Source organism: Catharus ustulatus, chromosome Z (genome assembly GCF_009819885.2).
Source record: "Catharus ustulatus isolate bCatUst1 chromosome Z, bCatUst1.pri.v2, whole genome shotgun sequence".
Taxonomy (NCBI): domain Eukaryota; kingdom Metazoa; phylum Chordata; class Aves; order Passeriformes; family Turdidae; genus Catharus; species Catharus ustulatus.
The window spans coordinates 53020891-53044615 of record NC_046262.2 but is presented as its reverse complement, the minus strand read 5'-3'; the positions used below and the strand labels follow the sequence as shown (position 1 = coordinate 53044615).

Below are 23725 nucleotides of genomic sequence, written 5' to 3'. Positions count from 1 at the left end.
TCCATGTGTCCATGCGTCAGAGCAATGCCCAGTGTCCATACAGACTCTGATACTGAGAGAAACCCTGCAGAGAAGGACTTGGCATACTGGAAGATGAACAATTTGACATAAACTGTCAATGATTACTTGCAGACCAGAAAGTCAGTCATATCCTGAGCGGCACAAAAGGTCAAGATCCTGTGTCCATGTGTCCATGCGTCAGAGCAATGCCCAGTGTCCATACAGACTCTGATACTGAGAGAAACCCTGCAGAGAAGGACTTGGCATACTGGAAGATGAACAATTTGACATAAACTGTCAATGATTACTTGCAGACCAGAAAGTCAGTCATATCCTGAGCGGCACAAAAGGTCAAGATCCTGTGTCCATGTGTCCATGCGTCAGAGCAATGCCCAGTGTCCATACAGACTCTGATACTGAGAGAAACCCTGCAGAGAAGGACTTGGCATACTGGAAGATGAACAATTTGACATAAACTGTCAATGATTACTTGCAGACCAGAAAGTCAGTCATATCCTGAGCGGCACAAAAGGTCTGGGTTATCCTTCTGCGGACTTCATTCTTGGGAGAATCCACCTGGAGTGCTGCCTCCAGCTCAGGGGTTGCTGGGACAAAAAAGACATGGACTTGTTTAGTATGTCCAGAAGAAGATTATGAAAATAGTCAGGGGCTGAACCACCTCTTCTGTGAAGTAAGGCTGAGAAAGTCTGGATTCTTCATCCTGGAAAACAGAAGGCTGCAAGGAGACTTTCTTATGACATTCCAATATATAAAGGAGCCTTATAAAAAACATACAGAAAGAATGCTTTCCAGGACCTGTAGTGAACAGGACAATGGGCAAATGAAAGAACATCAATTTAGATTGAATATAAGGACATTTTTTACAATGAGGGTGGTGAGACACTGCAACAGGTTGCACAGAGAAATTGTGGATGCCCACCACACAATTGTGGCTGCCTCTTTGTAGGACCAGCTGCTGGCAAAGGCTGAGCCCATCAGAGATGTTGGTAGCCTCTGGGATAAAGGATAAAAAGCACTGTATAAGAGCAGCTGGGAGAGAGGAACAATAAAATGTGACACCAAGGTCAGTAAATAAGTAGGGGAAAGCAGTGTTCCAGGTGCTGCAGCAGAGATTCTCCTGCAGTCACAGGAGAATACCATGGTAGAGCAGTTTTCAGCCTTCAGCCCGTAGAAGAGCTCACACTGGAGTATGTGGATGTGTCCTGAAGAAACCTGCAGCTTCTGGCAGGAACTAATTCCTCTAGAGAGGAGATCACATAGGAGCAGGTTTTCCAGGGGGAGCTGTGACCCTGTGTGAGACCATTGCTGGAGCAGTCTGTTCCTGAAGGATTTTATCTCATGGAAAGGATGTACATGCTGGTGCAGTCCATGAAGAACTGTGGTATTTGGGAAGGACTCACACTGGAGAAGTTAACAGAGGACTGCCTTCAGTGGGTGGAACCCCATGCTGGTGCAGATATGAAGAGGATGAGAAGGGAACAGAAGAGACACTGTGATAACCTGTCTTAGGTTACAATGTAAGATGTACCCGAAAGTATGCATTCCATCACCATCTTCATAAGTGGTTAAAACCAGGTGGGGCAGAGTTCCTTATCTCCTTCATGGCTCATCCTTGATAACTCCAGGGGATATCTTCCGTCAATGTGCAATTGAGTCCCACTGCATGATCAATAAAATTACAGTAATTTCACGACTATAAGGCGCATCCTTTTGACTAAAATTTTCCCCCGAAATCGGAAGTGTGCCTTATAGTCCGGTGCGCCTTATCTGATGGACAAAGTGGTAAAATTTGCCAACCCGGAAGTGTGAGCCGTGAGGGGGAGTGACCCCGCAGCAGGGCTGGGCTGTGAGGGGAGTGGCCCCGCGGGGCTGTGCCGGGCTGTGAGGGGGAGTGGCCCTGCGGGGCTGTGCCGGGCTGTGAGGGGGAGTGGCCCCACGGGGCTGTGCCGGGCTGTGAGGAGAGAGGTGTCCCGCGGGGCTGTGCCTGGCTGTGAGTGGGGAGTAGCCCCGCAGCAGCATCAGGATGTGAGGGGAGAGGGGCTCCGTGGGGGGGGGCCTGCCAGCATCAGGGAAAGCCGCTGGAATCAGGGCAGTGGTGGCGTGGGGCGAGCCCGCCGGCATAGGGGCACCTGGAGCACCAGGGAACTCCTAGAGCAGCGGGGCCCCGGGGACACCGCACGGAGTCCCAGGGACGCCGCACGGAGCGGCGGCGGGCTTTCTCCAGCGGCGGGCTTTCTCTCGCCCCGGGGATGCTGCACGGAGCGGCGGCGGGCATTCCCCGGTCCTGGGGATGCCGCACGGAGCAGCGGATACAGGCGGGTCCAGGGGCCAATGGCTGCCGGGTTGAGGCAGGGCCTCGCCCAGCAACCATGCGGGGGGAGCTGGGGGCGGAGCCTCACTAAAAAAAAAAAAAAAAAAAGTGCGCCTTATAGTCCGGTGCGCCTTATCTGATCTGCAAAGTTGCAAAATTTGCTGACTCACGGGGGGTACGCTTTATAGTCCGGTGCGCCTTATGGTCGTGACATTACTGTACACCATCCCATGGTTAGATGCTCCAGCCAGGGGGAGGAGCCAAACATTCCTACCCGGATATAATCACCGGTTTGGAATACAACAGACAGCCTTATCCTCTGAATACCCAGAGGACAAGAGCTCCATAACCACCACTGGATCTTCAGAGAAAGATCAAGTCCTTCTACTGCTTCAACACAACCACATCTGTCACTCCAGGAGGACTGCAGCCACCATTTAATGGGATTGTTACCAAAATCCAGATTGATGGGGTGTCAGGCTGTATTCTGACTCTGTCACTGTTTCTGTACTATTACATTTATTTTAATTTTCCTATTGGATTGTATTTCTGACTTGGGATTTCCCACTGGTTTGCTTTCAAACTAGTACTTAACCTGAATGCAAACTTCATACTCCCCCATCCCCCTGTGCTTGTTGAGTTGGCAAGGCAAACCACTCAGGAGCGAAGTTGGGACCGCAAAGAGAGAGGGATGGGAAAAAGGTGCTTCTAGATTAGTCCTTGTCTGTCATCATCCTGCGCTGTCTGATTGGCAACAAATTACAGTAATTTCATGACTAGAAGGCGCACCGATTACAGGGTGCACTTCCAGGTGTTGGCAAATTTCCAAACTTTGTCCATATATAAGGCACACCGGACTATAAGGTGCACTTTTTTTTTTTTTTCAGTGAGGATCCGCACGCAACAAAGAACGAATTAGTAACGAAATCATGTGATCGTGGGGTTTACTAGCAGGTGCTCAATTTGCAAACATTTTTCATTGATTGGTGTAGCCTTTAAACGCAGCCCCAGACGCCCTCCCCAGGGCCCCGGCACTCCCGCCGTCCCTGGCACCAGCTGGCACGGCTCAGCTCACAGCTCGGCTTGCGGTGCGGCTTGGCCCCCCTGCCCGCCGCACCTCATGGTTTGGCTTGCGGCTTGCACTTCCGGGTTGGCAAATTTCTGAACTTTGTCCATATATAAGGCACCCCAGATTATAAGGCACACTTCCGAGTTTTGATCAAAATTTTAGTCAAAAGGGTGCACCTTATTTTCATGAAAATACTGTAATACTGCCAAGAGGAGTACAGTAATTTCACTAATGCAAGCCGCAGCAATTTGACAAAAATTTTGGTGGAAACCCGGAAGTGCGGCTAATAGTCGGGGGCGGCTAATCTGTGAATAATTTTCTGACATTTACAACCCCAGACGTGCCAGCCAGGGCACCGAGCCAAGCACCTGCCAGTAAAAGCCGGCATTCCGCGATTGTTACAGTGTTACTGTGTTGCCCTGGCTCCCTGCAGGCAGCACGGGGGGTGGGGAGAGAGGCGGGAGAGCTCTCTTCTTCCCTCCTCTGCTGCAGCCCAGGGGAGGACGGGTAGGGGGGGCGCGCCGCCATTGCCGTGGCCCGGGGAGCCGACGGGGGCCCTGCGCCGCCATTGCTGCGGCCTGGGGAGGGGGGGGGAAGTGCGCGCCGCCATTGCCGCGGCTCGGGGAGCCGACGGGAGCCCCGCGCAGCCATTGCTGCGGCTCAGGGAGGAGGCGGGGTGCTTTGTCCGCGCCCACCGCCGGCGCCACGGGCGCGGGAAAGCTCCGTCCCTGCCCGCTGCTGGCGCCACGGGCGTGGGAAAGCTCCATCCCCGCTCGCCGCCGCTGCCGTAGGAGCGGGGGAAGCTCCGTCCCTGCCTGCCACCGCGGGGCAGCGCCGACCCGGGGTGACCGAGCCCAGTGGCAGCGGCGGCCGGCCCCGAGCGGCAGCACTGGGCTGGGCCACCTGGCCCCATCAGCAGCCCCTAGCGGGCCGAGCCTGCGCAGCCTTAGCTCAGCCAGTAAACCCCGCCCTCCTGCGGTTCTGTTACTAACTGCACGCGGGTCCTCGCTGCGAACGACAGAGTGGCTTATATTCGGGTGCGGCTTATTTAGGGACAAAAACCGAAATATTTGCCAACACCCAGAGATGCGGCTTATACTCAGTGCGGCTTGTATTCGTGAATTTACTGTAATTTTCTCTTTTTCCCATGACACTAATTGGTGAGCGGAGTCCTTCTCCTTAAAGTACAAGCTCCTTGATGGAGTAGAAGTTACAGAGTGGCTTGGTGGGCACCTGGTAACCAGCCAATGTCAACCCATCACAAGGAGCCTTGGAGCAACCTGATCTAGTGGAAGGTATCCCTACCTATCACAGGGAAACTGGTGCGGAACAATCTTCGAACGTCCCTTCCGACCAAAACCATTCTAAGATTCCATGATATCGGAGAAACGTAGTTGGCCTTTTCTCATGTACAAATGTAACATTAAAAACAAACAAACAAAGAAAACAATCAAAAAAATTCCAAAGGAAAATAAAATAAAAACCCTAATAAACTCCCCACCTCTCACTTCCCCTTACTTACAGATATATTTGCCTTTTAAAACAAGTTCCTACCTTTCCATCTTGTCTTGGGTTGCAATACAGGATGTGATCAAAAGCATCTATTCTATAACCGTCTGTTGAGACCAGGTGGGGCAGTGATCCTTATTTCTGTGGCATATATTCTGCTAATGGGCCATCCATTGAAACCAGGTGGGGCAGTGTTCTTTATCTTTTCACAACCCATCCTTCCTCCAAGGAGGTACCTTCTGCTAATGGCCCATTGAGTCCCATTGTGTGACTGATAAAATTACTTCATCCCATTGGGAGATGCTCCAGCCGGGGGAAGAGCCAAGCCTTTCTTAACAAGATAAAAACTGACATTTTGGGATACCAGGGGAGCCCTTTTTTCACTGGATTTCAGAGGAAAACCGGACCTCTCCTCTCTCTCATCACTGGACCTTTGGAGGGAAAATTGGATCCTTTCTACAGGAGCACTGCTTCAACTGAACCACATCTGTCACTGCAAGAGAACTGCAACCACCATTTAATCAAAGTGCTACCGACACCCTGCATGACGGGGTGTCAGGTTATACTCTGACTTTGTCAGGGTTTGGGGTTTGTTCTTTGTAGTACTGTATTTCTATTTTAATTTTCTTAGTAAAGAACTGTTATTCCTAATTCCCATATCTTTGCCTGAGAGCCCCTTGATTTCAAAATTATAATAATTTGGAGGGAGGGGGTTTACATTCTGTATTTCAAAGAGAGGCTCCTGCCTTTCTTAGCAGACACCTGTCCACCAAACTAGGATACATCTATATTTTTGATTATCACATTTTGGTCAGTTTTGCTGAAATGGATAACAAGGGTCTGGACTACAAACAGTGGCTTTGTAAATGAGGTACATTTGTAAGTGCATCATTTTAACAGCCTTCTTTCTGCCATTATTATTATTAGTCACATTTCTGCATTGGATTAGAACCAGAGGGCTAACATGAATAATATAATTTACCAATACAGATGCTATGCAGCTGCTTTTAACAGAGCAGGCTAATGATAAAATGTGAAGGTCAGGTATTTCTGAACTGTGGGATTAGATATGAGTAGAGCACTAGAGTAACCATTAATTCTCTTGTTGATCTGGGTTCTGGCAACAAATCCTTTGTCCTCTTACCTGCTAAAGCTGGGAATAAAACTGTTACCTCAAACATTTGTGATGATTTTTTATTTAATGTCCAGCATCCACTAAAAGAACAGCCTATTAAAGCATGCAGCCTGAGCTTTTCAGCAGAAAAGTGAGTAACTTAACCCACCAGTATGCAGCAACAGCCACAATGGGAGGGACATGGAAAGGTTACATTTATTATGTTTTACAGTTTTACTAAACTGAGTATAGAAACAGATACCAGGACATAATCTGGCATATAACAGTAATATAAAGAAAGTTGCCATAATAAGGTATTCACTCAAGATTGCCTCATTGTCTTGTAATATTTTGGGCATTTGCCAAATTCTGCTTTAATAAAAATTCAACAATACAATAGGTAGGGGGAATAAAAATCTCTTCAAAAGGAATTTGTCAGTGAATAAAGCATCTGGAATGTTTTAAAATGAATCAAGAGTCCCAAGTGTTAACAGGAAAACCAGGCCCTTTGTAAAAAAAAAAAAAAAAAAAAATTAGAAAAAATTACTATAAAACTATGAAACATGTGGAAGGAGATGGTGGCATACTTTAATCTGAAAACTGAATTAACAAATTCTCTTCTAAGAGAATTAATTTATGTATTCAAGTCTATTTTTTTAAATCAAATATTCAACATATCAACAACTCTATTGCACAAAAAGCAGAAACACTGGCAGTAGTAGTAGTATTATGAGTAATACAGAAATACACAGTACCAGTGCCTCCTATAAAAACACTAAAAATGTGGAAAGTAACACAGTAACACAGCATTTTTGCTTGCAATTAGGGCTGGTTTATTTGTGACACTAAGATTAACTGTTGCCTATGAATCCCTTGAAGTCTATCTCTTTCTGTACACTACTACATCACACCTATTGATAAAATTGAGCTGTACTAGGAAATAGCTACTGGTGAAAAGGGCAAAGGTGAGAGAAGTGTGGTTTTTTACAACTGAAATTCATTGAATTAAAAAAGTAAACTTAAAATTTTTGTGTCTAAGGCTAGCACTACAGCACAAATAGTTCATTAAGGACAACACAGGAGAGAAGCAACCCAGAAATGAAGTTGATTTATTAATTTTGTCTACAAGTAACTTTCAGCACCTGAAGGAATCAAGTTTTCATTTCAAGCATTTTAGAGATTTCCTTTACAAAATATCTGATTTTTATTCTAGATTCAACCTATCTAAACATTCTTTTGTATGAAGTAAAAAGGAGTGTGGCTTCTAACAACAGTGTTGCTTTTTACATCAGGACTGAGATATCTAAGGTTGTCTCAACTTGAACAATTTATTTTATAAATAAAATAAGAGTTGTACTTACCGATATATCATCACTAAAATCTATTTCATCCAAATCAAGGTATTCAGGGGCTTCCATTATTCTCTTATGGACATTTTGGGCGAGTCAGCACATTAATAAAGACCTAATTAAGAAAAACAGAAATGTGTTGTCTTTATAGAGCCAAAATCACACAGAAGAGTTTTCATATAGTTGCTACATTACTGAAACATCTAACTTGAACATTAAAGTGTTTCATAATTCAATCTTAGAAGATAAAAACAATTTGCCACCTCTGCATACTGTGAAGCAGAGATTTCAATTTTTTTGGGAGAGCAGCTAAGTGCTACTTGAAGTAGAGGTAGAAAATACTTGATTCAGCATCACTCAGACCCTCAGGAAGTTCAATACAGGTACAAAGACCTAAGTTGTTGAACACTCTCATGACCTTGCAATGACAGCTGTGTTGCTGATGTGCCTTCTCATAAGGATGAGACATTTACAGCATCTCCTGTCACCATAGTTTTCCTCTGCCCAAGATGCCAGAAAAGAACTGAGAATCCTGCTGTGCACAGACAATCACACCCTATCTCTACTTACAAGCAGACTAACACACAATGCAGCTGGTGCTTTACAGATAAATGGCTTACCACCCCTCAGGTTCTGAGTGCACATCCCCCAGAACGGCAGCAAATTCAATACCAGAATTATATCACTAATTATCAGGAGCATTAACCATTTTCTTACAGCAAGAGGAAAAGAAGAGCAAATTGTCTTGCAAAGCAAGAAATATGGCTGGAAAAGTCAATATTAGATTTGAATAAATTAAAGCTTCAACAATCAGAAGATCAAATAAAATAAAAAAAATAAACCCCTCGTTGTCAATCCTAATCATAATGAAGGAGTGTGTCATCACTATAGACAAGTGCAACAGAAGTGAAAGTAGGAAGGGAAAGTATTTTAAAGGAAGCTGAACAACAAAAGCACAATGCATTTTAAAATAATGCGACTCATTAGATAAGGATTAAGTGTTATTATAGAAGAAAATTAAAAACGCCAGTACTTGTACATAACAAAGGAAACACCTTCAGGAAAAAAATGACACAAACTCAATGTATTCATATAACAACTACCAAAAAATATGTTTATGAATAATGAAAGCAGTTGTGTAGGCCTAAATAAAATCACTGCTTGAAACTTTTACATGCATTTAAAAATGTCCTAGGATACGTGGTCTGAAAACAATCTTTTCTGTAAGTGCCAGACAAAACAAAACCTCAGTAATTATTCCCCCTATTAATACACTATCCAAGCACAAAGTTGACCTTAATACACCTGTTCTTGAGAAGCTATTAGAGACAACTATTATAGAGCTATTAAAGAGAACCAGTAGGCAAAACTCCAGAAATAGAAATAGCTGAAATAGAATGGAAAAGCAAATTTTTGCTTCTCACCAAGTTACTGAAACACTATCAGCATCATTTTCTCACTAAATGAATGTTCCGGTTTTGGCTGGGGTGGAGTTAATTTTCTTTACAGTAGATAGTATGGGGTTGAGATTGGGTTTTGTGCTGGAACAGAGTTGATAAATCAGGGATGCTTTCATTTCTGCTGAGCAGGGCTTACACAGAGACAAAGACTTTTCTGCTCCTCACCCCTTCCCATCCGTGAGCAGGCTGGGGGTCAGCCAGGACAGATGATCCCAACTAACTCAATAAAATATTTCACAGCAGATGACATCATGATCTGCACAGAAAGCTGAAGGAAAGGAAAAGGAGGGTGTTTGGAGTGATGGAGTTTGTATCTTCCCAGGTCAGTGTCATGCATGATAGGGCCCTGCACACCTGGAGATGGTCAAACACTTGCCTGCCCATGTGAAATGGTGAATTACAGTAATTTCACGAATACAAGCCGCACCAATTTGACTAAGATTTTGCTACTAAACCGGAAATGCGGCTAATAATCAGGAGCGGCTAATACAACCTCAGAAGTGCCTGCCAGAGTGCTGAGCCGAGCAGCTGCAAAGTCGGCATTTCGCGATTGTTACAAATCGCTACTCTGTTGCACCGCGGGTGGAGCCTGGCTCCCTGTAGGCAGCACGGGGGGCGGGGAGAGAGGCGGGAGAGCCCTCTTTCCTCCTCTGCCACAGCCCAGGGGAGAGACGGGGGGGGGCCCGGCGCCACCATTGCTGCAGCCCGGGGAGGAGAGGGGGGACCCGGGCCGCCCCTACCGCGGCCCGGGGAGGAGAGGGGGGACCCGGGCCGCCCCTACCGTGGCCCAGGGAGGGGGGTGGAAGCCCGCGCCGCCATTGCTGCGGCCCGGGGAGGAGGGGGGAGACCCGCGCCGCCATTGCTGCGGCCCGGGGAGGGGGGGGGAAGCGCGCGCCGCCATTGCCGTGGCCCGGGGAGGGGGGGGGGAAGCCGGCGCCGCCATTGCTGCGGCTCGGGGAGCCGACGGGAGCCCCGCGCAGCCATTGCCGCGGCTCGGGGAGCCGACGGGGTGCTTTGTCCCCGCCTGCCGCCGCCGCGGCAGGAGCGGGGAAACTCCGTCCCTGCCCGCCGGCGCCACGGGCGCGGGAAAGCTCCGCCCCCGCCCGCCGCCGCTGCCGTAGGAGCGGGGGAAGCTCCGTCCCTGCCTGCCACCGCGGGGCAGCGCCGACCCGGGGTGACCGAGCCCAGTGGCAGCGGGGGCCGGCCCCGAGCGGCAGCGCCGGGCTGGGCCATCTGGCCCTGTCAGCGGCCCCTAGCGGGCCGAGCCTGCACAGCCTTAGCTCAGCCAGTAAACCCCGCCCTCCCGCGGTTCTGTTACTAATTGCACGCAGGTCCTCGCTGCGAACGACAAAGCGGCTTATATTCGGGTGCGGCTTATCTATGGACAAAAACCGAAATGTTTGCCAAGACCCAGAGATGCGGCTTATACTCAGTGCGGCTTGTATTCATGAATTTACTGTAATTCATTGTTTTATTCTGCTTGCATGCACATGCATGCCTTTCCTACTAAACTGTTCTGATCTCAACCCAAGGGTTTTCTCACTTCTACTCTCCAGACAATTGTATGGTAACACTGTGGAGGACAGCAGCATGTAAGAACAACCTCAGCTACCTACAATTTTCTCTCACTGTTACTGTTACACTTTAGCGAAGCAGTGTGAAGAGAGAAGGTTACAGAACGGTAAAACCAAAAGTGTGTTACTGTGAAACTCATCAGAAGCTTTTTATTTTGCCCGTTCCTAAATATTAAGTTTATTCTTGGCAGGACCCAGTAAAATCAGACAAAAGCCTGACAATGCAAGGAAATAGCTATTGTGAAAAGGCATGACAAATTCAAGTCTAGAAATTTCTGCATTACAGATTTTCCTTAACAGAAACATAAAATGTCAGTATATTTTTTAAAGATTTATGTATTTAGTACATAAATTCTCTTATATGAGCTTAATTGTGGCAAAGTGCACTGGTAATGTGTTGCTGTGATTGGCAAGGCAAGGTTTTGGTAATGGGAGAGTTACAGGGTTGGCTTCTGAAAGAAGATGCTAGAAGTTTCTGCTGTGTCTAATGGAGCCAGTTCCAGAGAGAGCACTCTGATAAGGCTGAGCCCCTCAGTGATGGTGGTGGCACCTCTGGGAAAACAAATTTAGGAAAGGGAAATTTTACTGTGCAACAGCAGCCAGGACAGAGGAGTGAGCACAGGAGAGCAAACAGCCATGCACTACCAAGGTCAGTGAAGGAGTGGGACAAGGTAGTCCAGGTGCCAGAACTGGAAGTCCCCTGCAGCCCATGGTGAAGACTATGGTAGGACAGCTGTGCCCCTGCAGTCCTTGGAGGAACCTGTGAAGGACCCCAAGTCAGAGCAGCTGAGAGCCCAGAGCAGGCTGTGATCCCATGGAAAGTCCATGATGTCCAAGGAGCAGAGTCCTTGCAGGACCTGTGAGCATGTGGAGAATGGAGACCATGCACAAACAGTTTTCCAGGCATGACTTGTGACCTCTCTCCAGAGAAGTAGAGCCTAGCTGTCAGTCTATCACTGTGACTACTGAGACCAACTCAAACCAAATTATTACCAGTTTTCGAAGTACAACAAAGGCTGAATGTCTATGCCAAATATTTGACAAATGCTGACTGAATAAGCCAGCTGACAGAGGGTGGTTGGGCACTGGAACAGGTTTCCCAGGGAAGGGGTCACAGCACCAAGCCTGATAGAGATCGAAGTTTATTTGGACAATGAGCTCAGATACACAGTGTGACTCTTGGGACTTTCTGTGTAGAAAGCTGGATTCTGTGATACTTCCAACTCAGAGTATTTTTGTATGATTGTATGATTCTATATGTACTGTCCTACAAATTAAAGGATTATGTTACCACATAAGATGACAAATGGGTGAAGTAGGAATGAGCATTAAAATATAAGTTTAAAAGTTAAAAACATATATGGACCATACAACACAGAAATAGTCTGAAAACAAACCAAAGCTTCAATGAGTTTCAGTTTTTCACTGGAATTAAATGGTTTGAAAGCTGCCCATCCACTATATTTAAAAGTCAACAGAAGAGATAAATAAAGCTACTTTAAATATGTCATGTAAAGAAGAATCAAGAAGTGACCTAGAGATTTTATTTTCAACTAAAAACTGAATGTATTCAGTTAAAATTAAATTATAATTTTTTTAAATTAAATTTTGAAATAATTTTTAAAAGTAAAATCAAATTAGTTACTTAAGAAATTACTCTGTTAATAAAAACTCTACAACTTTAGTAAAGTAACTCTTATTCCTGGTTACCACATATCTCAAGATTTAGAACAGAATGATCTCAACCATTCAATCTTATTTTTTCACTCCAAATTGGAAGAAACCATTGAAGCAAAAGAAATTTGCTCTACCCACGCACAACTGACAAAAGGACTTCATTCCACCCAGTGATGTACAAAACCCATGAAGTCATTCAACAGTCCTGCATCATTACTTCCCCAAAATAATATCTTCTGTCTTTTCAAAACTTAAAGACTATGGAACACACAAAAGGTTGAAGAGAATGTCAATAACCAAAACAAAGACATTTTGTCTATGGAAAGCTTTCTGAAAATAGTGTTCAGTTATATGAAAAGGAAGGGCAAGAGATTAATTTTCTTCGCTACAAGATTTAATTTTTTTTCTTAACAAAGTAAAATTGAACACATCAATTCAATTATTATGACCAAGTAAGATTTCTCATTACTATACTTGGAGTTCTATGCAAAAGGTGTACTTTTTGCAAACAATTTAACACAGTAGAACTCCACCATGCATAATCCAAACCATATGGTAAGGATGGTACTCAGAGCTATGACTATTTTGAGAGCTTTGTGATGGCTGAATCCGGCACAGCACCAGAAGCAGAAACAATCTGAACAGGATTCACAGGAGGATCCTAAGCACAACTGGTCAAATTCAAGGTAGAAATAATTGTAACCAAAATTGCAACTTCCGCAGCGGCTGACATGAGATGAATAATGTGTTTCCAGAGTCAACATCAAAGCAATACAGATGACTGTCTCTAGCTCGTCAGCAGAAATGTCTGACATTTAACCTATAAACATTCCTAACTGTGTTTTGGAAGCTACTAATTCCACAAAATTTTAACCCCAAAAAGAGCATTTCCTGTCTGGTAATTTAACTTGCAGAGAGATATATGCACACACATATATGTTTTATCCAGGTTAAAGAAATCTGATCAGCTCTCAGAATTCACAACTCAAAGAAGAAAACCACACAAACATCACGCATATGTACTCAAGGAAAAAAGTGGCTTTTTACAATTTTGTGAACCAGTTCACCAGGAGAAATCAAGCTAAAAACTACTACACAGAAATGGGGTAATACTAGGATTATCGGTATAATAATATATTGCATATGTTGCATTGCAACAGATAGTAGTATTTGCAACCAAACTCATCCTTCTCCTTTTCAAACATGCAGTCATTGTTTTTTCAAAACAGACTTCCTCTGTTGTTTTCCTTCTCAGCTAAAACTAAACATCTGAGCACAAATCCTGTTGCTAACATTCAATACAATCAGACGAGTTAGGAAAAAAGAGACAAAAAGAGCAATTTCCAGAATAATATTGCAGAGAAAAATCCATCAACTTCTGCAAACACTAAAAATCCACTCTGGATTGATGGCACATATTACCAACAGATGTAATGCTTACAATTGTTCACAGATTTACTTTCTAAGGTAGATAGATCAAGCCTTGGATTTTTTCCTCCACACAGTTCAAACAAGCAGTCACACCATCAGCAATCCCTAGGGGCCAGTGTGCCTTTTGAGGATGAAGTAGATTCAGAGCCAGGAATTGCAGGAATGCTTTAAAAGTCAGATCAGCTCTATCACATAAACCCTACTAGTGCTGGTAGGCAAGAACAAGGCCCTACAGGTGAGCAATTCCTGTCAGGCAATTAACTGACTGATTGAGGACATTGATACAGGAGGCAGAATATGTGCAAACACTAGGTTCAGGTTTTTGTTCTGACTGCTCAGTGCAAAACAAAACAGCATAACTGATTTGTAGTGATGACTTTGCCACAAGGCTGTAGTGAATTCACTAGCTTCAAAAGCAAACTGATCCAGTATCTCAGACAAAAACAGTCTTAGTGTAGCATATGAAAGGCTAAATCCAAGAGGGAGCACAGGGAAAATGTCCGTTACTGAGCCAAAATAAAAGAAGCAATTGAAAATGCAAATAATTGTAATTATTTATGGATACATAAAAACCAAGAACAAATAACAATAAAAGATCTGCTGTCAATTAAATCTTTATTTCAGTTGTAACTCTAAGAAATCCTGCTAAATGCCACATGGGATTTTATTTTCCACATGTCAGAACTACTTTAACAAAATATTTGGGGATTTACTTAAACTTTCAATCAAATATAAAGTTAATCAGATGTAAAATACTTCTAAGTTTCCTTTAGCACAGTTAATATTAAAGATTCAGGCTTTAAACGCCAGAATGCCATGACAGTTGCTTTTTAATTAGGGGATAAGGTTACATTTTTCAATTATAGGTCTAAGATAACAAAATAAACATATGGTCCTTTCTTAAGCATCAGGAGCTATAGTAGCTCAAGATAAACAAGATCTGCGGGCAGAAATGAAAGACTTTACATCTTTAATTTAAACACACAGTATGTGTTTCAAATAATGCTTGAAATCTGGTAGGCATCTGGCTTTTATTCCCTACCATTAAGAAATACCAAGATCATAACCCCAAATTTGCTCACTTTCAAACAAATAGAACAGTGTAACATTACATTATGTTAAATCTATTCAGCATGCAATGGAAAGCTGAGTACAAATTAAAATCTACTGTTGAGGAAGGGACGTCAGCGCTAGGAAATGCCCAAAACTGAATTACAGTAAATTCACGAATACAAGCCGCACTGAGTATAAGCCGCATCTCTGGGTGTTGGCAAATATTTCGTTTTTTGTCCATAAATAAGCCGCACCTGAATATAAGCCGCTCTGTCGTTCGCAGCGAGGACCCGCGTGCAACAAAGTTGCCAAATAGTAACAGAACGGCGGCAGGGCGGGGTTTACTGGCTCAGCTAAGGTTGTGCAGGCTCGGCCCGCTAGGGACTGCTGACGGGGCCAGGTGGCCCAGCCCAACGCTGCCGCTTGGCAGGGCCACTGGGGGCCAGCCGCCGCTCCCACTGGGCTCGGTCACCACGGCCCGGCGCTGCCCTGTGGTGGCAGGTAGGGACGGAGCCCCCGCCGCTCCCGTGGCGGCGGCGGCGGGTGGGGACGGAGCCCCCCGCCGCCTCCCAGAGCCGTGGCAGTGGCGGCCCAGGTCCCCCGCCACCTCCCAGAGCCGCGGCAGTGGCAGCCTGGGTCCCCCCCTCCTCCCCGGGCCGCGGCAATGGCAGCGCGGGGCCCCCCCGTCTCTCGCCTGGGCTGCGGCAGGGAAGGAAAGACCTCTCCCTCCTCTCTTCCCACCCCCCCTGCTGCCTGCAGGCAGCCAGGCTCCACCCGTGGTGCAACAGAGTAGCGATTTGTAACAATCACAAAATGCCGACTTTGCAGCTGCTCGCCTCGGCACCCTGGCTGGCACTTCTGAGGTTGTAAATGTCAGAAAATTATTCACATATTAGCCGCTCCTGAGTATTAGCCGCATTTCCAGTTTAGGAGTAAAATCTTAGTCAAATTGGTGCAGCTTGTATTCGTGAAATTACTGTAAGTTCCTCCTTCTTATATTCTACTGCAACACCTAAGTTCTACCAAAAATTAATTTGGCCTTCCACCTCTATTTAATACACAATGTGCAGAAAGCAGTACAGTATGTCCATGAGCACTGCCAAAACTGGGGGATGTGAGAGCTGGACTGCTGAACGAAGGCAGAAATCTCAGCTGCTGGGTCCTAGCAGAGATACTGTGGGCTAACACTACCACCTCTCTAGCTATCCCATCACTTCTTATGCTCCCTGGTACCTGGCTGTGTGTTGTCTCCTATAAAAGATTACAGTAATTTCACGACTATGAAGTGCACCCTTTTGACTAAAATTTTCTCTCGAACCCGGAAGTGCGCCTTATAGTCCAGTGCGCCTTATCTGATCTACAAAATTGTGAAATTTGCCAAACCGGAAGTGTGAGCTGTGAGCCGTGGGGGGAGCCGGAAGTGCCACGGTAGCCGGCTGGGGGTGGGCCCGGAGGCCCGCGGCACCGCCCCTGCCGGGTGGAGGCGGGCCTGGGGCCCCATGGCTGCCGGATCCAGGGGGGCCAGGGGGCCTGCGGCACAGCCCCTCTCGGGTCCAGGCAGTCCCGGGGACCCATGGCTGCCGCGTGAATGTGGGCTAGGGGGCCCGCGGCACCCCCCTTCCCGGGTCCAGGCAGTCCCAGGAGCCCATGGCTGCCGGGTCCAGGGGGGCCAGGGGGCCCGCAGCACAGCCCCTCTCGGGTCCAGGCAGTCCCGGGAGCCCAGGGCTGCCGGATGAAGGCGGGCAAGGGGGCCCGTGGCACCGCCCCTCTCGGGTCCAGGCAGTCCCGGGAGCCCATGGCTGCCGGGTCCAGGGGGGCCAGGGGGCCCAGGGGGCCCGCGGCACCCCCGTTCCCGGGTCCAGGCAGTCCCGGGAGCCCATGGTTGCCAGGTGAATGCCGCCCAGTGGGCCCGCATCACCCCCGTTCTCGGGTCCAGGCAGTCCCAGCGGCCCATGGCTGCCAGGTCCAGGGGGGCCCGGTGGCTTGCGGCACCACCCCTGCTGGGTGGAGGCGGGCCCAGGGGCCAATGGCTGCCGGGTTGAGGCGGGGCCTTGTCCAGCAACAGCACGGGGTGAGCTGGGGGCGGAGCCTCGCTGCAAACAAAAAGTGCGCCTTATAGTCCAGTGTGCCTTATCTGATCTACAAAGTTGCGAATTTTGCCGGCTCCGGGGAGGTGTGCCTTATAGTCCGGTGCGCCTTATGGTCGTGAAATTACTGTACATGTTATTTGAGACAGGGATTGCATGGTCACTCCACAGCTGTGTAACTTCTGCTATAGCTGTGTGTCCTCGTCTACTAACAGAGCAAGAGCATTCCAATTAAATATAAAAATAATCCAAATACACTAGAGTGGGCCCTGGAAGAGGACACATTGTAAGCTTTGTAAAAGATCCCAAGACAACATCTTTATTTACTAAATACAGATGGTGCTTTTGCAGATGATAAATGTAGAAGTCAAGGAGAAAGTACCAAAGACATAGAAAGCATGAAAGACATGGGAAGCACACAGTTTCATTAGAATAGAAGAGAATAGTTGAGTTGGAAGGGACCATGATCATCTAGGTATGAGTAACTGTTTAAATTTAACACCATCATATATGCACTCTTAGATGACCCCAGCTTCTAACTCATATTTCTATTATCTTCATCATTTCTAAAGGGAAATTACTTGGATATAATCAATAAATTTTTAAGCAACATGATTTCAAGAATATAAAGAGCAACAATGAAGTTCAAATGGAGGTTGATTTCCTTTGCAAGCATACTACTTTAACTTTGTGCACTCAAGTAAGATGGCAACATGACACATGGTTAGACTGTGTTGGTATTTTTAAATCATATAAAGTTTTGTGATAATACAACGTACTCTGAATTGCACCGTGCAACCAATTTTTGTTACCCTCTAGATCTCCCAAAGTATTTGTTTTAATCATGCAATGTAACTTTTTTTCTACAATTTTTCATTGAAATTACCTATCAAGTCAGATATTAAACATAAAAATATAAAAGGAAGGCTCAGTAGGAGTGGTAGGAGATATTAAAGAGTTAAGATGAATTTTAAATAACAATTTAAAAAAGGAGAAAAAAAGAAGTTACAGTGAAGCTAAAAAATTATGTCATTTGTTTCAGTGAAGGAATGTTTTTCTGCAACGACGATTACCTAATCCCTTATCACATTTATTCAGGAACACTCCTGAGTTTAAAAGTTCACAACAGCAATTCATAATAGTATGATACTTCTAAGGCAAGTAAAAATAAAAGCACTGCTTTTAATCACTACTCAAATACTATCAGTGCACAAGCTACACTGATAGGACAGGAAGACAGAACTCAGCAAAGAACAATTTTCCAAGACCAAAAGATGCTGTTTGCAGAATTTTACTCCAGAAAAACTCAGCATTCCAGACCTACGGAAACAATCCACCTACAGCCCTGAATAGAACCAAATACCAAGCCCAGTTCTGCTCCTAGTGAAGCCAGTCTAGATAGAGAACTGATTTAAGATAAGAACAAATGTCTTCTTTCCTGGTCAAACATAGCTGAACTTCTCCTGGTTATATACCTAGACCTTGAGAACACGTGTTCATCCATATTGGGTACACATAAAGGGAGCCACTGTCCCGCTCTGCTCTGCACTGGGACAACCTCAACTTGAAACCAGTGTACAGTTTTGGGCACCACAGTGTAGCTATTAGAAAGTGTTCAAAGGAGAGGTATGAAGATGGTAAAGGGCCTCAAAAGGAAGCCACACGAGGTGTGGCTGAGGTTGTTTGGTCTGTTCAGCCTGGAGGAGACTGAGGGGAGATCTCACTGCAGTTCTGCAGTTTCCTCGTGAGGGGAAGCAGAGAGGCAGGCACTGATCCCTGCTCTGTGGTGACAGTGACAGGATTCAGGAGAATGGCATGAAACTCTGTCAGGAGGTTCAGGTTGGATATCAGGAAAATGTTCTTCACCCAGAGGGTGGCTGGGCACTGGAACAGGCTCCCCAGCGAAGTGGTTACAGCACCAAGCCTGGAAGAGTTCAAGAGGTGTTTGCCAATGCTTTCAGGTACACCTTGTGATTCTTGGGGCTGTCCCGTGCAGGGCCTGGAGCTGGATTTTGATGATTCTTGTGTGTATCTACTGACTTAGGATTTTCTACACTTCCGTGATTCTACTATTCAATCTCATGGAGTCTTAAGAGAGATGCACAATGTGCACAATTTCTGCAGCCCAGGAAGCCAAACCAAAAGCAGCATGACCAGGCGGTCAAGGGAAAGTATTCTGTCCCTGTACTCTGCCCTCATGAGATTTCAGCTCAAGTGATGAGTTCTGGGTCCTCAGCATAGGAAAGGACCTGATGGAGTGGGTCTACAGGAGGGCCACAAAAATAACTAGAGGGAGGAAACAACTTTATTACAAGGAAAGGCCAAGAGAGTCAGGGATGTCCCATCTGAAGAAGAAAAGGGTCCAAGGAGACCTTACTGCAGCTTTTCAATGTTTCAGAAGGAGTTTACAAGAAAGATGGGGATGTGATACAACACCCTGAGGCTGGCCCTGCTCCCTACGCACTCTGCAGAGCTAGCCTGGGGTGCTATCATGTAGAACAGGATAAGATATATAGAGGCTCTTTATCCCAGGGTTTTCTTCAGTTTATTCCTTTAAGGTTTCGAGGGAAAAAGAGGCTGAGTCACAAGGTCTCGGGGTTTTTCAATGGTCAGGAAAGGGGAGGGGGATCTTGGCTTCTTGCCAATCCCATTGCAGAGAGTCAGTCCATAAGTTTTACAGGGGTTACAGGGTTACAGAGTTACAGGGACATCCCATTCTTAAGGCATCTGGGCACAGGGTTACAACAGGGATGGGAAGATTTTTAGTAGGGATTGTAATGATAGAACAAATCATAATAGTTAGTTAGTTTAAACTAGACATAAAAAATAGTATTTTTTTCAATGTGGGTAGTGAAACACTGGAACAAGTTGACAACTTGTCTTTTGCCAACTATACCTGCTAACATTCAAGGTCAGGTTGGACTGATCTAGTTGAAGACGTTCCTGCAAGGGATTTAGACTAGATGACCCTTCAAAATCCCTACGATTTTGAAAAAGTCAAAAGCAGGTAGTAGGAAGTAGGTAATAGTATACGGTTCACCTATTCTTCTACTCCCATGAAATGAATGGAAAATTCATCATAACCTCAGGCATTTTAACATCAAATACAGTAATTTCACGAATACAAGCCGCAGCAATTTGACAAAAATTTTGGTGGAAACCCGGAAGTGCGGCTAACAGTCGGGTGCGGCTAATATATTAATAATTTTCTGACATTTACAACCCCAGACGTGCCAGCCAGAGTGCCGAGCCAAGCACCGGCCAGTAAAAGTTGGCATTTTGCAATTGTTACAGTGTTACCGTGTCGCCCTGGCTCCCTGCAGGCAGCACGGGGGGTGGGGAGAGAGGCGGGAGAGCTCTCTTCTTCCCTCCTCTGCCTCAGCCCGGGGAGGACGGGGGGGGGGGGGGGGGGCGCCGCCATTGCCGCGGCTCGGGGAGGACGCGGGGGGGCCGCGCCGCCATTGCCGCGACTCAGGGAGGACGCGGGGGGGGCCGCGCCGCCATTGCCGCGGCCCGGGGAGCCGACGGGGGGGGGCGCCGCCATTGCCGCGGCCCGGGGAGCCGACGGGGGGGGGCGCCGCCATTGCCGCGGCTCCGGGAGCCGACGGGAGCCCTGCGCAGCCATTGCCGCGGCCCGGGGAGGGGGGGGGGAAGTGCGCGCCGCCATTGCCGCGGCCCGGGGGGGGCGGGAAGTGCGCGCCGCCATTGCCGCGGCCCGGGGAGGAGGCGGGGTGCTTTGTCCGCGCCTGCCGCCGGCGCCACGGGCGCGGGAAAGCTCCGTCCCCGCCCGCCGCCGCAGGAGTGGGGGAAGCTCCGTCCCTGCCTGCCACCGCGGGGCAGCGCCGACCCGGGGTGACCGAGCCCAGTGGCAGCGGCGGCCGGCCCCGAGCGGCAGCACCGGGCTGGGCCACCTGGCCCCGTCAGCGGCCCCTAGCAGGCCGAGCCTGCACAGCCTTAGCTCAGCCAGTAAACCCCGCCCTCCTGCGGTTCTGTTACTAATTGCACGCGGGTCCTCGCTGCGAATGACAGAGCGGCTTATATTCGTGTGCGGCTTATCTATGGACAAAAACCGAAATATTTGCCAACACCCAGAGATGCGGCTTATACTCAGTGCGGCTTGTATTCGTGAATTTACTGTATATTTAACTTCTACAAAGACTGACACTATATAGTCTGTAAGGTGTGTGTCAGCATACACAGAGTTAAGATAAAGCATGGTTATTACGACACAGTTCCTCAGTTTGCTGGGGTTTTTTTAGCATGCAGAATGGCAAGTGTTACCCTAAGGATGGCAACTGAGCTGCAGTAACGTACAAGCAAGCTTTGCCACTGATATCTGTGGGACCAAGATGCTACCCACCTTAGCACAAGGAGTGTTTATTTGGCTGTTGGAAGCATCTCCTTCTTGCTTTTTAAAATTCTGGTCCATTTAGCTGTCTCATGAACAACCATTACACTTCATATTAAAAGAGAGTGATTCTACTCCTTCATTTCCAAAATAACACAGCAACCTAACAAGAAGAAACTAATATTCAGGCTACTGGGTGATCTGACTAACTGAAGAGTTGTTTTTACTGTAACACAAATGGAAAGGCATCTGCTCACTGCAAATTACCTCAGATTTCTTATTAAAAAACCCCATTCTTTCCACCCAATAGTTTTACATTCCTTCAATATTCAAGCATAAAGAAACGTGGACTCCAAGCATTCAGCCAGAAATACGCACTTGAGTATTTTGGACTGAGGCCTAGAAAAAGAAAGTTGTTTGTTTCAATTAGCCTTGAAAGAGAAACCTTAGGAGTTGGAAATTAATAGCTGTTATTTCAAAACTGCCACAGCATATGATTCAAGCACTGTAAAAAAGCTAATACACTGTCTGCTTAACTTTGATGACAGGATCAAAACAAGTAAGAGGTCAACTGATCTGTTCAAGAATATTTAATTGGCTGTATTTGATTAATTTATGGTTTTATTCCCTTTGAAGTACTACATGGTTATTTGTTCTTAATATGAAATATCCCACAGTCATGCAAAATTAATACGCTTATCTCATTGCAATCTTGCTTATAAAGCAACTGTTTCAGTTATTTCAGACCAGCTAACTCTTTCTATACGCTTTAGGACTTACTGACATGCAGATCAAAATCAGATCAAACAACTTCCTTTGTAAATAATTACGTACATATACATGTAAAAGCAGGGAAAGACTGGGAAAAAACCTCACTAGAAGACAGAGCAAGAATAAACTCTACTCCATCATCACAATCTGTTACTACAATACCACTGTTGGTAAGTGATCTGCTGACAACAGAGGCCAGAGTGGGTTGGTGGCTGCACTGGACACTATATTTGGAGTGAAATACACAACTGCTGCCTCACACGTAGTCCCAGACAAACTCTAAGAAAAGCAGGTGATGGGATTTACTTCAACTTCTAACGTCTTAACTTTACCACTAGGGTGGAATCAGGTCTTGCTTTGCCACCTACCAGTTGTCAGCTGATGCCAGTAAGAAAAGCACCAGGTACCACACACAGAGGTACACTTCTGCTGAGTGCACTGCAGCAGCATCCTCTCCTCTTCACTGTGACATGCTTTTATATTTGCACACAGGGACCACAGGTTAACTTTAACCATTAATGTCTGTAATCTCATTCCTTATTTAGTAATTTTCCATATTAAAAAAAGAGGCTCTACTTGCCAGGCAAGATTAAATGAAACAACACACTATTCATTCTTAGCCATTTTTTTGTTAATGGCCATTAAACTAGACAAGCATGGAAAATAGCCTGTAGTTCTACTTACTTCTACTGCTGCTTTCATGACACTTACCTAAGCTGTGGAGTACTACTTCCTGCCAGCTACTGACCCTACTCGAGCATGAGGGCTGCTCCCTTCACTTGTTTAAAAATGGTCTTTAAATGGTAATTAACTTCTGCTTCTTCCTTTATACTGCTCTGTGAATATGTATTTATTGTCATGTTATCTACAGTTACTATTTGTTCTCAGAATGGGTGTTCAGTCTTCCCATTAAACATTTCTGTGACAGCATGACCCTAAAAATACAAAGTGTTTCTGCTTAGTGCAGAGAATAATAATTTCCAAATCTCTATTACAAAAGAAATAATAATGTCCATTTGAAATTACCTATGCGTAAACTTTAAAACCTGTCACCCAGAGGCATAAGAAACAGTCGCAAATAAAGCAAACTACTTATGTGAAATTCTTGTCATTCATGTATGAAATAGCCACTTCCCACAAAAGAGACCAGCATAGTCTCCATGAAATATAATTTATTTTTGCAAATGAAATGGTCCTACAGTTTCAGAAAGGACACTTAAGATAAACACTGCATTTATAAGAAGAAACTGAAGCTGCAAAAGCTCAATAAAAAATTTATTTTTCATCAACAAAAACCAATTTTTAGAAAAGAGAAAATTCATTTTCTCAAAGAAAGAAATCTAAACGTGAGCAAAGACATTTTTAATTGCTTTATATATCCCCAAAAATAACTAGTAGATAGATCAACATTATCACCCAAAATAGAAGCACGGAGTGGGTGAAGTTAAAGCACAAAATGTCTTGGGTTGAAAGCGTTTGCCTGAGTTCATTTAGTTCAACCCCTCTACTCACACAGCTTCAGGTAGAGCAGCTTAAATCCAGGACTGCACCCAGTTGGCTTCTGATTATCTCTAAGAATGGACACTCCAAATGTACCTGGGCAACCTGGGCTGGTGTTTGAGCAGCCTAACAGCAAAAAAACATTTCCTTGCATTAGATGGAATTGCATGTGTTTCACTTTGTGCCAATGACTTCTGTCAGCATGCACTGGAGAAATCTTAATGGAGAAGAGCCTCACACTTCTTCACTCTATGTCAGCCTGGAAAAGAAAGGGTTAGGGATTACCTTATAGTGGTCTTCTAGCTCCTGAAGGGAGCCTACAAGAATGATGGAGAGGAACTATTAATAAGTCAGTGACAGGAAAGAGCAATGATTACAAACTGAAAAAGTGTAGCTTATATTGGACATTAGCAAGAAATTCTTCAATGTGAGGCTGGTGAGGCACTAGAAC

The 23725-nt window shown here is 45.8% G+C and overlaps 1 protein-coding gene across 4 annotated transcripts in view; it reads right to left on the bottom strand.

Annotated features, from left to right (window-relative positions):
• LOC117010386 (synuclein alpha interacting protein) overlaps positions 1–23725 on the bottom strand; it is a 97906-nt gene that overhangs the window by 50597 nt on the left and 23584 nt on the right. For all 4 annotated transcript variants that reach the window (XR_004420650.1, XR_004420649.1, XM_033084812.1 and 1 more), the window contains exon 2: positions 7386–7488. Coding sequence is in view for 2 of the 4 variants with exons in the window: in XM_033084812.1 (XP_032940703.1) it covers positions 7386–7442 (57 nt within the window). In the remaining 2 variants the exon portion in view is untranslated. The remainder of the gene's footprint in view (positions 1–7385; positions 7489–23725) is intronic.